General features: G+C 36.8%; 2 protein-coding genes across 6 annotated transcripts in view; one reads left to right on the top strand and one right to left on the bottom strand.

Moving 5' to 3' along the window:
- Nucleotides 1-6525, top strand: part of DNAJC24 (DnaJ heat shock protein family (Hsp40) member C24) — a 34070-nt gene extending 27545 nt beyond the window's left edge. For both annotated transcript variants that reach the window (XM_068685057.1, XM_068685058.1), the window contains exons 4-5: nucleotides 5029-5097; nucleotides 6144-6525. In XM_068685057.1, coding sequence (XP_068541158.1) covers nucleotides 5029-5097; nucleotides 6144-6268 — 194 coding nt within the window. In that variant the 3' untranslated portion in view covers nucleotides 6269-6525. The remainder of the gene's footprint in view (nucleotides 1-5028; nucleotides 5098-6143) is intronic.
- Nucleotides 6526-7446: 921 nt separating this feature from the next.
- IMMP1L (inner mitochondrial membrane peptidase subunit 1) overlaps nucleotides 7447-16432 on the bottom strand; it is a 34010-nt gene continuing 25024 nt past the window's right edge. For all 4 annotated transcript variants that reach the window (XM_068685055.1, XM_068685052.1, XM_068685056.1 and 1 more), the window contains 2 exons: nucleotides 12233-12343; nucleotides 7447-7529 (listed from right to left, as the gene is read on the bottom strand). In XM_068685055.1, coding sequence (XP_068541156.1) covers nucleotides 7461-7529; nucleotides 12233-12343 — 180 coding nt within the window. In that variant the 3' untranslated portion in view covers nucleotides 7447-7460. The remainder of the gene's footprint in view (nucleotides 7530-12232; nucleotides 12344-16432) is intronic.

The raw sequence follows: 16432 nt of genomic DNA on the forward strand, positions 1-16432 counted from the left end.
CAAAATTAATAATGAGACTGACCCTAGAATGAGTTGTTTGGTGTATTCTTTTGGGGTAGAGGTGGGAGAAATTTAAGAATGTGATGTTTTTTCCATCTATGGCTCCAGCAAGGTTCTATACTACATAATGTGTCTTCATATGTGATGATGGACAGAGGTGTCCATAAACAGCACGTGTTACTAGGTTAGAGGATGTAATCACTGGATGTGTTCTCATCTGAACATGTACCTCCTTTTGATTTTCAATTTTTTGAATTACACTTGTAGAAAAATATTATAGATTCCATCATCTTACAGAGGTGTGGTTATAAATTAAGTGAAAAACTGAGCTAAAGAAAAGCTAGCTGCTACTTCTCTTGCTCCTTTCTCTTCTTCTTCTACTATAGGAAACTGAAGAGACTGTTTTGGAGATGGTTACTGTCCCTTTAATCTGCAATTCCCTTCTGCCATAAAGGGATGGTACTGCATTAGACATCAAGATACCTTACATAATTTGGTAAAACAAGATGCCAGAAGAATAGCTTATAAATCCACTGGAATAATAAGCCAGAAAAGAAAGACAAAAGCCTACAAAAACACTTAATAGCTAACAGAAATGATAATGGAAAATGATAATGGAACACCTTGACTACCTTATTACAAGGGGAAAAAAAATAACATAGTACATTTTAATTGTTTATTGTTAAGAAAATTTCTTCTAAAACGTACGTATAGACCAAAACTAAGCTGTTAGCATGGCTGTTAATTTGGGCCTTTCAGTGTGCTAGGTCATACTCCTTAGTGACATAACTATATATTCTTCTCTAGCCATGGATTTTATGGCTGTAGACCTAACCTCATGGTGGAACACAACCCTTTTACTGCAATTAACTTTGGAGTCGATTCTAATCTGCACTGGCTATAACCGAAGCTGTTTTTTGGACAAAATTTTTTGTTATGAAAATTCTTAAAAAAAAGTTTTTATTATTTCAGATTAAAGTATGCTATTTTTATTTTACACAGCAGACTTGAACTTCAGTTACTGTTTAAAAATAAATGGACTATTAGAAAAAAAAAGGAACTTCTGTGAATATCCAGGGTTTGAGTATTATGATGAATTTGCATTTGATAATACATAACTTTTGTAATGTTTTTTTCTTTTTAAATCAATCCTAAGAATATACAACAAATAGTTAGAAGAGTCTTTTGGGTACTGTGACTATCTTTACTATTACCATAAATTGTTAAAGGGGTTAAATTTCCATTTACTGTTTGCGACCCCCTTCCTACAACTCAGTCTTAAATAGCCCAAGAAATATTTATTGTATCCTCAAGTAAAACTTAAATACCTTTCCCCTTTTACAATTTCTGAATGACCCAGCAAGGGCTCTAGTAAAGCTTTACTGAACCATGCCGCTAATAGTTATTTAATGTTGTTCTGTAGCCTGAAAGAATCTCAGTAGATTTTTCCTTTTAATCTCTTTGAATTGCAGGCTCATAAACCTCTCTGATGAGTCTGCCAGTGTTTTCTTAGATCCTGCAGTTGAGACAATGGAGCTGCAGAATTCTTTCACCTCTTGTTGTCGGACAAATCCAATAGATGGCAAAATCAGGCAGGCTCTACTTCTTGTGAATTAAAACTTGTTTTTCAAGTTATGATAGATAATCAGGTCTGCACAATTTTCTGGATCTGTTCAGAAATGTGTTTCAGAAAGTGTGTTCTACAGACTGAGCATGTATTGCATGTAAGTAAACCTGCTAAGCCTAACTCAGTACTGGTAACAATACCAGTCTTAAGTAATGTTCTCATCCTGCAAGGGAATGACAATCAGGCAGTGGTTTATTTCAGAGAATCACCACCAAGAGAGACGTGGCTCTAAGATGCGGAGTAACAATGTAGATAAAATAAGGAAGAGTGCAAGCAATATTAGAGTAACTAACATACTCTGTGAAACCATTAGGTTTGTAGTTCTGCTTGTAAGTCCTCCAAATTCATATTGAGATATGCCTCTGTTGAAATAGTAAGCCAGATCTATTTGTGCTGTCCGAAGGTATTTTAGATTCAATAGTGTATTGAATCTGAGAATGAGAAAATAAAACAGCTATGTTCAACTCAGAAAGTAAGTTTCTCCAGCCTGATGCAAACAAGCAAATAACTGCAGCATACAAAATGGAATGACCGAGAGATTACTGGATTATGTGTGAAGTTTGGAGACGTATTCAAGTTGAGAGTACTAATTGAAAATTTGAGATAACCAGTGAGTCTACTCAGAGTTGGAATAACCGTCTCAGTTCAGTTAGGGAATGTTATAAGCAATGATTTTTTTCTGTTGATAATTTTTAATTACTATTGCACTAATGAAATGGAAAGTTTGGTTGAAATTCTGTTCACTGGGCTTTGTACTTTGCTATATTTGGAATATGAAAGAGGACAGATTATTCCTTAGCTTTCTTCTTCATTACTTCATGAGAAACTTTACTCAGAAAGCATGGTAACCTTGTGAATTTGCATCTCATCAGTTCATGGTGGCATATGGCCCATCTGGTCATAGGAAGACATATCCTAGACCTCTATCTCCAATCCTATAAAGTTTCTTTTAAGTTAGATCCCGCTTCATGAATGCCAAATAGAACAGCCTGATCTCTTTCTAATTCAACTTTTTGCTACCTATAAATGAAGCTTAAGAACATGGATTCTTCCTACCACCTAAGAGACCATTTTTCTTTGTGATTTTTTTCTCCTAAGCGCTCAAGAAGACCAAACAACAAAACAAAACACAAAAGTGAAATAGGAAGTGTTTGCATTTTGCATACTGTCATTGTAATTTCAGTACTGTTTATTTCCACTGCAGTGGGGAAACCTGAAGGAAGGAGGGTAGCTAGGTAGACCTCAGTTTGATCACTGTGGTGTTTTTTTCTTCCTAAAAAGAGGAGGAGAAATCTTCACTTCACACAAGGCCTGCTGTAAAAGAGGCATACTTGTTTTAATCTTCTTTAAAACTAATTTAGATGAAATTCACTCTTAAGGATCTATAGCATATGTTTCAGTTGCAATTCAAATAGATAGCAGTTTGGTTGCTGAATAAAGCCTGGAACTTTTTGATATTTAAAAAAAAAAGTTGTTTCAATCGAAACAAAATTGTTAGTGGTATTTCTGAAAGGTTTACAAATGTTAATGTCCTAATGATATGATTTGAATTCTGTCTGCACTGTGTTCTTAAATAGATTAAACTCCTGCTTCTTGGCTAGTATCATATTTGTCAGTATAGCAGTGTACAAAATGTGCTGCCTTGCAGGTTTTATTTTCATACATATATATATATATATATACACATTTTTTTACATTGAATGACAACTGAATAAAATTCATACAAATTCTGGGAGCAGGAGCTGAACCCTAATCACCAAACTATAGTGATCTCTGTGTCGTGCCCTCTTTGTTCTGGTCAATTTCTTTTCATAGTGACAATTTGCATAGAAAGAGGAGACCATTCTTACCTGGATAATGCTGTATCCAAGGAGATGCACATAAAACCTCTACAATCATGGCTAGAAGAGGTAGCTGTGAAGTCCCCTTCTTTATCCTCTTCAGTCCAGAGTAAAGACCAGTTGCATAGTAGAAGCTGGAAACCCTTTAGAAGAATACCTTACAATCTAGTGGTTGGGTAGAGCAATCTCGTGGGAACTAAGAAAAGCTATAATCTGTAACTCCAACTTTTCCAGCAAGTGCTCAACAAGTAGTTCTAGAAGTTCTTTCACTGCCATCTTACTTTTCATAGAAAGCAGTTGATAACATTGTGTTCTGTAGTAAACTTCATGTTATTAAACAAGAAAACTCACTTAAAAAATTAGTTATCATAGGGAAGGGGCTACTTTCTCAATAACAACTGCATTTAAACCTGAAATAAGCACTAAGCCACTGAGTCTTGCCAAATCAGACATTTCTGTGTACATGCTGAAGTTCAGCTTTCAGGCATTCCTGGTTCTCTAAGAAACTACAGCGTTTGTGGATTTGGCACTTCAGGTATCAGGCAGCATTTGGGAAGTTTGGTGAAGTAGGTTATCAGATTTGTTTCTAATATTACCACCTATAATTTTGAGCAAAATCTGACATTGTTAACCTGGTGTGAACCATGGACATTAAATGTGAATATGCTGATAAATTACAAAAGTCAATTTGTATTTATATTGCATAATTAGCATTTGACAATTTGAATTGAATTACACACTTATTTTCATGCTGTGTTCAATGTTGGAAGAATCCAGGGGTTCGAATGGCAATAGATGTTAGGTGTGCAGACGAGAACTGACATTCTTTCTGTATCGAGAGTCTCTTCGTTATAAAAAGAACACTAGGACTAATCTTCCCCTAAAAGTGTTCTTTGTTTATCTTTTGTTAGGTATATAATTTTCCAGGAATCTTAGTGTTCTTCTAATAGGGAACCTTAACATCTATTTTGTGCTTTTTTTGAGGTTCTTATTTGGCCCCTCCTTTCAAAAGGAGAATGGACTGCATAGGGAGATGGTGAAAACCTGCCTGGATGTGGTCCTGGGCAACCTACTGTAGCTGGCCCTGCTTGTGCAAGCTGGCCTTTCTTGTGCAGCTCGGGAGCTAGGTGATCTAGCCAAGTCCTTTCCAACTTCCACTGTTCTGTGATTCTGTGGAAAGTAGAGGTAAACACACCCATAGTTAGAGCTTGTGGAAGTGTAGTTACAGCTAGGCTTTTTAAGGGTGTTCATACCAAAACAAAAGTTTGGCCCTAATTTCACGTAATCATTTGGGATACGTATGAAAGAACTGTTTCCAGTAGTGCTCTAATTTCAGTAACACATCTTCACCATTCACTTCTCCTTGCTACAGAGTGACATATTCCAGCAGAGATGGAAATTTTAGAGAACTGCTTTTTTTACTGATTATAAGGGCTAGATTTAACTCTCGTAGGGACCAGATTTACTGCTAAGTATTAAAAAGTGCAAACTTAGCAGGACAAAATAAGAACTTACTTATATATTACCTGAGCTGAACATTTGTCACCATTTTCTTTATAGAAGATAATCTGACAAAAGAATGGCCACTACATGCACAGGTTTATCTTGAGGATATGTCCTGGAATGAAGGTGAGTGCTGCCTTGTTCTCAGTGCCTTTCATTGTCATTTGAAATGCTTTCTGTTTCTTCTGTGTCTCATACCATTATGTTGTCTTATTTTACTTTTAACCTTTCCTCTCCCCTTATTTATATTTTCCTGAGATCTAGCTGCTCTGTTCACCGTGGTCACCTGCTATATTTCTATTTTTGTTAGTTCCAGTCAATACTATATTCTGAAAGTCTACTGAAAATAGCACTGTTGAGTTGGAATTGGGACTTGCCTTTGTGATACTTGTTTTGCATTCCCTCTTTTTTTTTTTTTTTTCCTCCTCCTTCTCTTCTCTTTGGGCATGGAGAATTTGCAGGACCACTTTTCACCTACGTCTCGCTTTGTAGAGAGAATTCACCTTTCCGGATTCTCCCAGAACATCTCATGCATCTTCTTGCTCTTTCTGTGATTGTGGAGTTGTCTTTTTTCTACCTGATTTTTCTACCTGACAGTGTGTTACTTCTCTCCTTCATGTTACTCTAGTTTTTATCATTTACTTGCTTTTTGGAGTAATGGCTAATGTTTTTTGTTGTTGTTAAGTTAGGAGAAATGCTTTTGTTTCTTCTGTTTTACGTTTCTTTTGAGTTAGGAGTTTGTTCTGGAATAATGTTTGATATCTGTATGACTAACACTCCTCAATTTGTTCTTAATTGTTCTCTAAAGATTTTGGTACTTTGTCAGAATCAAGCTCTCATTCTCAAGTATTCACTGATGTAGCCCTTTTAATACGTGTCTGTTTCACTGACATGCTCCTTTTTATTATTTTCTCTTTAAAAGAGAGTACACTGACCCTGGCTGTTTGGCATTAAGATTGTCTCACAGTCACAGGAAAAAAAACTTCAAGATTATACCTATTGCTTGGACAACAAACGGTAACATAGATATTGACATTCACAATCCAGCAGTGAGAGGTCACACACAAATTGTTTTCTTTTCAAGAGCAGCTCTGTGAAGAATAATCCAAAATAAATTCTTGATTCATTGTGAGCACTAAAGGTTTTTTTTTCTTTTTTTCTTTTTTTGGCAGATGAACGATGTTACACTCTTTCATGCCGATGTGGTGGGAATTATGCAGTCTCCGAGAGTGAAACCAAAGATGTATCTTTGGTTTGTTGTGACACATGTTCACTTGTTATTGAGATCCTTCAATGATTGTTCCGTCGTGCACATTGAGTTACGAACTTTAAAAATGTTGGACAAACAGGACAGTATCCTCTAAGGGATGTATGTTAAAGAAAAGGGGGATGCTGCAAGAACAAGTTCAGGCAGGAATTAAGAGAGGAAATATGCCTATTTACTTATTTATTAACATAACTCTGAGGATATGGTGCTTGTTGTTTTTTTTTTTTGCTTCTTTTTCAACTAAAGATCAATTTATTAAAAAAGAACCAGAACGCTGTTTTGTATAACTGGACTGTATCTCATGATCTAAATGACCTTTATTTCCCAGCAACCAGCAAAGTAGCTTCTTTCAGTCTATCGGCTGCAGGTTGGGCCCTACCTCTTAAGTTAAATCCTTTTGAAGGCTCAGGTGACAAAATTTAATCAGGAGGCATACATATGAGAATGCTTTGAACATAATGAGTAATAAAGCACATTAATGGGAAAAAGGAACGTTTTCTATTTCTGTGCTAAATATTTTAGTCACCTTTAAAATCTTTAAAGGACTAAGCCTTAGAAAGAGGTGACAGAGTTGCAGATCTAGCAGGCACTGTACCACGTAGCAGACACACTGCCGATTCACTGTACTATACAGTGCATCTACATTAACTTTTCAATTTGGACCAGTAGTATACTTTAGAATTGACTTCATCCATCATCTGAATGAATGCAGTCTTCATTCCATAGATGAAAACTAACCAGGATTTTGTGCTTTGATCCCTGCTGGAAATATACCAGCTCAAACTAGTTGAAGAAAACCCTACAAACCACATTTGAGTAAATGGGCAGCAGATCCTGAAGCCAGTTGTTACTCTTTTGTTTCAATCCTAGTGTGCCACAATACTTACGAAGGTAGATACAACGTAAGTGTGTTTCTAGATGTGTGATAATAGTGCATTGCCACCTTCATCCCTTGTTGTCAGTCAGTGTAAACTTTGTTTTGTAGGAAAATACAAAACTTCAAATAAATCCAAGCACTTACTGTGAATAACCAGAGGAAACAGAGTAAGAGGCATGTCATTTTTGATGATGGCAGCGGTGTATCATTCCTGATTTCAAGGTAGTTGTAATCTCAGAAAGAGACATCTTTGTCAAGTAATACTTGTGTCTATTCTAAATAAAAATAACTCAATTTATTTCAGTATAAAATAATATGGAAGCTGGCAATAGACACTTCATTCTTTTAATCATCAAGAAATCTATGGCCATTGGGGCTTGCACGTAGAAATCCAAAGTCATTCAGAGGCCATATCTGTAAAATGAAGTAACAGGAAATTTTAATCCCAACCCAGAGTTCAATATTTTCATTTGTTAGTGTTACAAGCTTTTCATAAACTGCACCATTTTTCAGCTTTTTGATTGGGAGGCTATAGCACAAGCATTGAAACTTTTCCTACTTATATGTTTTCTTTACTAGGATTAAAATATATTGCATATGAGGAGGAATCCTAATTCTATAGCAGCTGTAGACAACACTAATTTATATAAGTAATTCAGTGCAAGCACTAAACCATGGGGGGAAAAAAATCTAAGGATTTATAGGTAAGCTTATACCATAGAAATGGGTATAAAGGAGGAGTATGCCTGCCTATGTCAGGGGGGCTCAACCAAGGGGGCTCCTCTGAGAATGGGATAAAGGGAAAGAGCACAAATCATGATCCAAGTACAAGCACAAGTGTCAGAGCATGATGCTCAACAGTAAGAACGAACTTTCTCTCCAGAAGTTAACCACGTAGCTGTTCATACTACTGAACGCTCCCAGGAGTACTTTCCTCTGAACATTCACTAATTACGTGTAGGCTGGCCTTAGATGCAAAACAAAAATAAATAAATAAATAGGCAATGGAGGACATTCTTTAATACCTTGTCTCCCTTGACTGCCTATGTCTTTTCACTACATATTCTTTCAAAGATAGCACAAGGGGATCAGCAGGGAAAGAAATGATGCTGAAGAATGAACGCCTGTCAGTGGCTCTAAGCCTATAAAAATCTCATGCCCCCCGCTCAAGATGAAGTGACCTAGACAAAGGAAGATGATGTGCTACACTGTTCCAAAAGGATCTGCTGGTATGGTGTTTATCTTGCTCATTTTTCCTTAGAATTTGATCCTATAGAAGGTATGCAGTCACCTTCCAGGAACAGCAAATTCCTCTTGAACTGAAGTGACGGAACATCCACAGCACAGAAAGAGCCTATCTGCTTTCTGTGTGGAGTAAAAAAAATGATTTTCTCAGCTTGCAAGAGGAAGCTTGTGCCAACGTTCAGTATTTCAGTCTCCATGACTGCTCCTGAGTGGTAAAAAAGAGGCAAAGACCAGTAAGAATGGGAGACTGAGAAGCAAGAGACAGCATCTACTTGGAGCTAGACTGGTACAATGTGCTGCTAGAAGTTTCCTAGACTTGTGTTCATCAGGCCCCTTCTAGCACTGTGGTAAGTTACAGCAATCAGTTGGATTGTACCTAGGCCCTTGAGAAGATAAAAGGATGAGTGAGTTAATTGCAGGACCTCAAGCTCTCTGGTTCTAGAAAAGACTCAAAGACCTCTTGAGCAAGTATCTTTGGATATACACGTCCTTTTTTTGCAAATGCACTTAAGGAAGAGCAGGAGCAACGTTTGCTGATACACAGAAATACACATATGGCTCTACATGCATACTAACAGTGAGCTATTTTAAGTTCCAGAGAAGAATATAGTGTTATGAAACAATAACAGAAGAATATTTGTGGTCTTGGCTAGAAGTAAAGCTACAGAATTCATGGTTCTGCTGCAGCAGGGTGTGTGTCAAGTCTTTCTTTGGCCTCAAAGGAAAACAGGAGTAAAAGGAAATAGGAATATTCCATGAAATGCAAGCTGATCTGAGTAAATGCCCAGAGGAGGGAGTTTCTTAGGCCATTTGCTACTACACAACTAATTTGAGGCTATTTAAATCACACCGTCTGCAACTTGACCTTCTTTCAGCGACAGTAATCAGATGTTTTATATAGTGTTTTGACTATTTGGTTTCAAATTCATCACAGTATTCTTAGCGGTGGATTTAGAATGAAAATGTTTTATCTAGTTTGCATGCAGGAGGGAATCTGAGAAACTACTTAGAGCGTTTGTTCCATCTTCTTTCTATGTAGAACAAAGACATGCCATTTTGTGTAATAATTCCCAAGTCTTCAACTTATGACAGAAGTTGACTCTGACTTGGTGGTTCAAACTGGCTAGTCCAATTAGCGGCTGTTTCCTTTTGCCCTCTTTGGTTTGGCCTACATCGATCTGATCTGATGGATGGGGCATAAATGGGGCTAACTAGCTCTTTTGAAGATACTTGCTCGGTAGGTCTATTTCTGACATGAAGCGTATGTCCAGGGAATGCACAGAATATCCTACTTAGGACAGGATGAAGTGTGAGCTCTATCAAAGCGGGGAGTCCTCCCCTCAGTGGGGTTTTACTGAATTTGCAGATTCTTATATTTCAGAGGTCTTTTTATGGTATGAGCTTGGCTATCTAAGTGGCAGCTGATGTGCTTGCAGGGAGAAAAAGGGGGAAATATTCAAATATCATTACTTCTGTATGGGTTAAAAACTGGTGCAACAACATTGAGAATTTTAGGTCTAAACTTCACAGGTAAACGTTAATTCTTTATGAAGTTTATCTATGTTTTGCCAAGAACAGATTGCCTAAACAAATGTAATACATACTCTCTTCTGTTGAAATCCCTTACTTCCAAGTTAGATTGGCAACATCTCTCTTGTTAATAGTTCTCTGCATCAGTTAATAAAAATGTAATTTAGGATTCAAAGGCACTGTTGTATCTGCTTCTCCTAACTCCAGTGTAAGAGAAAACCATGTAAGGTTTGATTTTCAAGACAGTAGGAGATTTTTCGTGAAAGAGAAGCCAAGCCTCTAACAGACTACATTTAAAAAATGGTTTTCTTGGCCAGTGGTCTACTCGTTAACTACCCCCACATAGAAAAGCTGTATTCCGCAGCCTTTCATTGTAATGATTGATAGCAACATACAACAGCTAGATACTGTAATCTGATGTGAATTAGCATAAACAACTCAAACTGTAAACAATCTTTTGAAAAATAGTCATTTTTTGCTCTTGTAGGTACCATATCTCATTACAAATGAGATCTCAAAAAAGTAAAAAAAAAAAAAGATCTCAAAATAAAAAGGTAATTTTTAAAATAAAATAAATCTCATTAAAATGTTAATAATCACTAGCCTATGCATCATCATAAAATAACTGCTATAAAATATGGTTTAAAAATTATTTTGATGAAAGATCAACTGATGGCATACCATCTTTTTAAACAGATGATATTCTGCAGTTCTAAAGTACTTCTTCAATATGTAACATCTGTAGTGTAAATTCCATTCATTTTTAGAAGCTGATTGCTTCCTCAGCTTAGAGGTCAGTCCTGTCAGTCACCTCATTAAAGTCTTTCAAACATCTTGCTTGGTAGGGTACAAGCTGAATGCAAATCTATTGCTGTGGAGGTATACCATGAAAAATTATGGCTGTCCACATTCTTAGATCATTCATATGTACATTATTTTCTAACAGTCTCCTTAAAATAGTAAACACCATTTTTCCAGTCCTAACCCATCAATTACAGGTGGTGTTTTAGTTTTTGTTTATTTTTATGATTAATACCAGATTCCAGTTAAAAGGGCTGTCAGTATATTAGCATGATCTGTATTCTACCAGTTAATAATCCAAGCTAAAACTTGACTCTCATAGAAATAGGTCTATTTAGAATTAGCTTTTTTGCTCTGGTGTACGTGGTACAGCAAACAATACAGAGATGGAACAAGAAACCCTCAGTGAACACTAGGGTAGAATTCCAAGCAAATGCTATCCGTAAGGACCAGAGCTCAGGCAAAACTTAGTGGTGGTAAGGGGGACATATTATTTCAGGTTTAGTAAGCAATTAGTGATAATGGTCAGGAGATGCAAGATTGAGTTTTGTTGTTGTTTGGCTGGTTGGTTTGAAAAGTCTAAAGTTGTGTTCCTAAAAACTATTAACAGATCTTTCTAATTTAACAAAGTTTCTATATTTGATCTCCTTTGTGCGTGTAATACAGCTGTGCTAAATTAAACTTATGGTTGTGTTGCAATATATGGAGAACAGTTTTTAAAGCCATTTTTCATTGTTCTGAGTGTCTCCACTTTAGCTTTTGAAAAGCTGGTACATAACTCTATACATTCTCCCTTGTTTCTTACATAAAACTTCTTATGGAGAGGAAGTTGCCTTAGCTTCTTTTTGGTAAATGAGTAAATTAATAATGCAGATAATATGAAAAGGTAATTTAACATGAAATAAAGCTGTAGAATTACTGGAACAGGAGAAGGAGCCATGGAGGTCTGTACAATACAGCGCTCATCAAAGCTTTTTTGTTTTTGTTTTAATAAAGAAGTGGAGGACAATTGCAGTAGCACAGATTTGACTTTACCATTAAGGATTTTTCACACATTAAAAAGCAGCAAGGCCAGTGCACACGTCTAAATTGTGTTTGCAAGTCCTAGAACCATAACATTTTCTTCCATCTTTGTTTTTTCAACTATGGAACTGGATTTCTCAAATTACAATAACAGTGAAATATGAAGCTGCCCTTTTCTACCATTTTGCAAAAGCAAGAATCAAGGTAAGGATGCAGTGTGTTTTTCATGCAGTGGTCTATGTTTGTATAAGGTTTTGATTTGCTTTCAAAATAATTCAGTTTTCAGAGGCATTGACTACTCAAAGAATGGTTTTCAAGAAAAAAAGACTAATTTTGCCTCAAAAATTCTCACTAAACATTGACCAAAATATTGTTGAAATATCATTTGACGGAAGTGTCTTATGTGTTTGAGCTCTTTCACATTTGCTTTGGCTAGACAGTTAAGGCAGCAAATGCTAATGCCTAACATACAGGCATTACAAATGTATTAATGCAAATATTTTTGGTACTGTAAATACCTTAAAACAAATGCGTCCTCTTATCAGTCCGTAAGGAACAGGTCCATAGCACCTGGAATCAGTAGAATTCCTGAGATTATCACCTTCTAACCAAACGTGTCCTTTAGGCACCTATGATAAAGCAGGATTGAATTGAAATGTAATAGGAAAACAGAATAAAATGGTATTAAGCATTGTTTGCCTTATATTGCCTAATTTCTGTATACTATATTTCATGACTGTATAATGAACTAATTTTTTATTGAATCTAATAAGACACAGTGCCAGGTTTGGAGGGATGAGAGGGAGTGCTCCAAAGTATCTGTTTTATCATGTGCTCAAAAAACAATGGTTTGCAACAAAAAATCTAAAATGAAGATGTAAGAGGTTAGACCAATGTGACAGGGTCATTAATTTAATAGACTTCAAAAGAGGTCATTAGGATGTTGACTGAAAATCTGCCCTCCTGTCGCAGTAACAGCATGAACAGGGCAGCCACACACTCATCAACATCCTGGGGCCAGCACCAAGGCTAGACCTGTTAGTAGATTCATGATGAACTAACTGGTAATTGATTGTGACATCAATTACGAATAATCTCATCATTTTATCGGAGTAGGCTTGTCAAAGTTCTAATTAAGATCACAGTTCATTCTATGTGCAGGCAGAATCCACAACACATTATATTGCAATAATGATGATCACAAAACAGCAAATCCCTTTTTATAATTTGAAAATTAATGACGGTGACCTTATACTATACGACAAAGACCTTTCATTACCTATATATATTATGCATTAACTATATTACATACCATAGATTCATGGCATTCACTGACTAAATCACTGACAAAATGAGGAATAGCAACGTGGCTGTATTAGTTAAATAAGAGTGCAAAGCTTTTTTAAGTGAAAAAGTTGCTACTGTGTATCTTAAGATTTCTGCTTGGAATATATGACACTTTTGAATGAAGAAAAAAAAATATATAGATAACCTCTTACAGGTTATCAAGTAAAATGTTTAGTAATTGTCCTTCTAGTCTGTTTTTGTTTGGAAAATTCTAAAGCAGGCCGAAAAATGCAAGTAGTAACATACTCTCAATCTAGGTAACACTTAACATGGACTCTAAGGCAATATACATTTTTTCTAAAACCAAATATAGAGTTGAAAGGTTACTATTCCACAAATTCAGAACAAAAAAATAGAGAAACAAAAATAAAATAAATCCCAGATTTCAAACAAAACTCAGTCTGAGCAGTGTAAACATTAATATTTTAGAAACAAGACCCACGGACTCATAAATACAGTAGTTTACTTACACAGAATTCTAGGATAACAGACTAAAAAGAAAAAAAACACCACTGTAGTGTGTAGTCCTGGCTGTTACCAGACCAGGAACCAAGAGTGGCAACCTACCCAACTGTCCTTCTGTTGAGCCGTGGCAAACGTATAACATCCAGGTGAAGAACCAATAGTTTGTCTCTAACACTAGCAAAAAGAACTGCTCATCATGGAAAGCATCCGGGAGCCTGTCCATCATCTCCCAGCTGTCCAGGGTAGGTGTACTAGGCACGTCAGAGGGTACATCCCTGCCTACTCCTTTTAGAATCTGTATGTGGAGCTGTTGGCAAGGAATATGTCTAAACCCTTTTGAAACCTGCTTTACCTTTGTTACTGCGTAGGCTTATCAGATTTCAGTAGTTAAAGGGGTCATTTAAACAGGATCAAGGTCTCTTTTCTCGGGTAGATAATGATAGGACAAGGGGAATGGTCTTAAATGAACAGAGAATGAATTCAGATTAGCCATTAGGAAGCAATTCTTCACTGTAAGGGTAGGGAGGCACTGGAACAGGTTCCCCAGAGAAGCTGTGGATGCCTCATTCCTGGAGGTGTTCAAGGCCAGGTTGGATGGGGCCTCGGCCAACCTGATCTAGTGAGTGGCATCCCTGCCTATGGCAGGGGTTTGGGACTGGGTGATCTTTAAGGTCCCTTCCAACCCAAGCCATTCTACAATTTCTGGCACATGCATGGGAGAGTTTTCTCTTGGAAGACCAGTTGGTTTCAGCTAGATGACTTTTGCCGCCCTCCTAGTATCAGTGTTGGAACTGGAAAGGTTTGGTTGATTTGCCCACTATTGGGCAGCCTTAAGGGACCCCAACTGTGTTAGCAGGACAAAAAGTTCTGTTTACAGCTATTATATCCCAACTTGCAGGTTGGTGGATGGCTTCCCTGGGACAATGAGAAAGACTCTTGGCACTCCTCCTTTCTTCCTCTTATCTCAGATAAGGATGTCCAAAGTAATTTCGTACCTCTCAACTGAGTGTAACAAGAACTCTTTTTCTGTAGGAGATGCAAATCAAACCTGACTGATTTTTAATGGCTAATTAAAAGCTGCAACCTGCCAAGCATCTCAAAGTTCTCTGTAGTACCACTTCCCACATGTCAGAGCTAACAGAAGTCTATCAAAAAACTACGTTTAGGGCTGTCATTAACATGCACCTTAAAGAAAATACACCAGGACATAGAAACCACGTTGCTGCTACCTAGCCAGCCTTGACGTAGGAAACAGATTCATCATGAAAAATTAATACATGCATAGATCTTTTTAAAAATAAAATGCAATATTATTTTAAATATAATTATTATGATCCCACTGAAGAGCAATGAGATTGAACTATAGCATCAAAGGGAGGCATAACATTTTTTAAAGTATTTTAACTGTTGGACTGTAAAGGAATACCTAATACATCTTGCCCCCTACAAGAATAAACCTGCTAAAGGATGTGTAGTAGCGATGCATGAACAAAACTAAGTCCACAAATGCAGAGCTGGCATCATCAGCCATTGTAATTTAAAAACAATCTAAGGGAAAAGGCAAAGGATTCTACCCAAGCAACATTACAAACAAAATTACTAACAAGAAATCAATTAAAAAAAAAGTAATATGCAGGTTCAAATGACCTGCATAGCACATGCATTTCAGTGTGTTGGGAGCTAACATTTTGGTAGGTCTCTTTCTGATAATGTACTGCCATTCCTATTTTCCTCAAAAATTCTGTGATATACAGCCCATTTAGAACGGCCAGCAGCAATTGTTAGGTCAACTGGATATTCATCTTCACCATGGCCACCAGAAGCATTCACTGTGCCCACATCCTACACAAGGGTTGCTTTTCAGATGTACACTGCGATATAAAGCAGCATTCTGACCTTTCCAGTGCAATGTCTCCTGCCCAGCACCTCCCAGAATTACAAGTCACACGTCAAACTACTGTCATTTTGAAGGACTGTCTATATCAGCAAATACATAGAAAGGAGAAACATGAATTACTACGAAAGGAAGATTTTTTTAAAAGAAACAAAGAAGCAAATGCTTCACGTTTCTGAAAACATCACGTCTTGCAAAATGTTACTGCTTTACACACAGAACACTACCAGCCTCCCTTCTCCTGAACTGGTTCTCGTGCTTTCTCACTTTCCCTGACTCATAAGCAGGACGTGAAGCTCATCTGTTACCATGTGAAAGAAATAAGGACTTCATAATGCAACAGAATCTAACCATTTACAGACCCTTCTCATCTGTCTTACATACTCCTAAAGCATTAACAAAAAATAAAAATGCTTTTGCCACCTGTGGCGTATCACTCACTACTTCTAATACTACTAATAATTACTAAGAATTTGTTGTCTAAACAAAATGTTCATAGTTTGCGTTCCAGCTAGAATATATGCAATAATGTATGCTCCTATATCCTGAAATTCACCGCTTCTGGTAACTATGTTCTCCATGGAAAGGACCCTATGCCTCTAAATGTGTCATAAAGAGTATTGTCACAATGTATGATTCATCTAGAAATAATACAGTATAATACCTTTGTATAGTGCTTGTCCATCATCTAGGCACTTCACAACCTAGAATTAAGACAAGCAGTAAAAATCACACAAATTACATGAAAATGTTAAACCAAATACTGGTGACAGGCCATAATTATTAATTAAAAAAAAAAATAAATAGCTGTTTACACCCCCTTTGAAGTAAAGGCTAAAGCCAGAATCCTTCAAGGGATTATGCACCAAGCTATTTCTGGACCACGTCACTGATTTCATTGGGACTATTCACATTGAATAAAGTTAATTCTGAGTATCTGCCTTGGTAGAAACAGGATCTGCCTTGGTAGAAACAGGATCTGCATACGAAACATCTCAAAGCTACCTACGCA

This window comes from Anas acuta, chromosome 5, assembly GCF_963932015.1.
Source record: "Anas acuta chromosome 5, bAnaAcu1.1, whole genome shotgun sequence".
Lineage (NCBI taxonomy): Eukaryota > Metazoa > Chordata > Aves > Anseriformes > Anatidae > Anas > Anas acuta.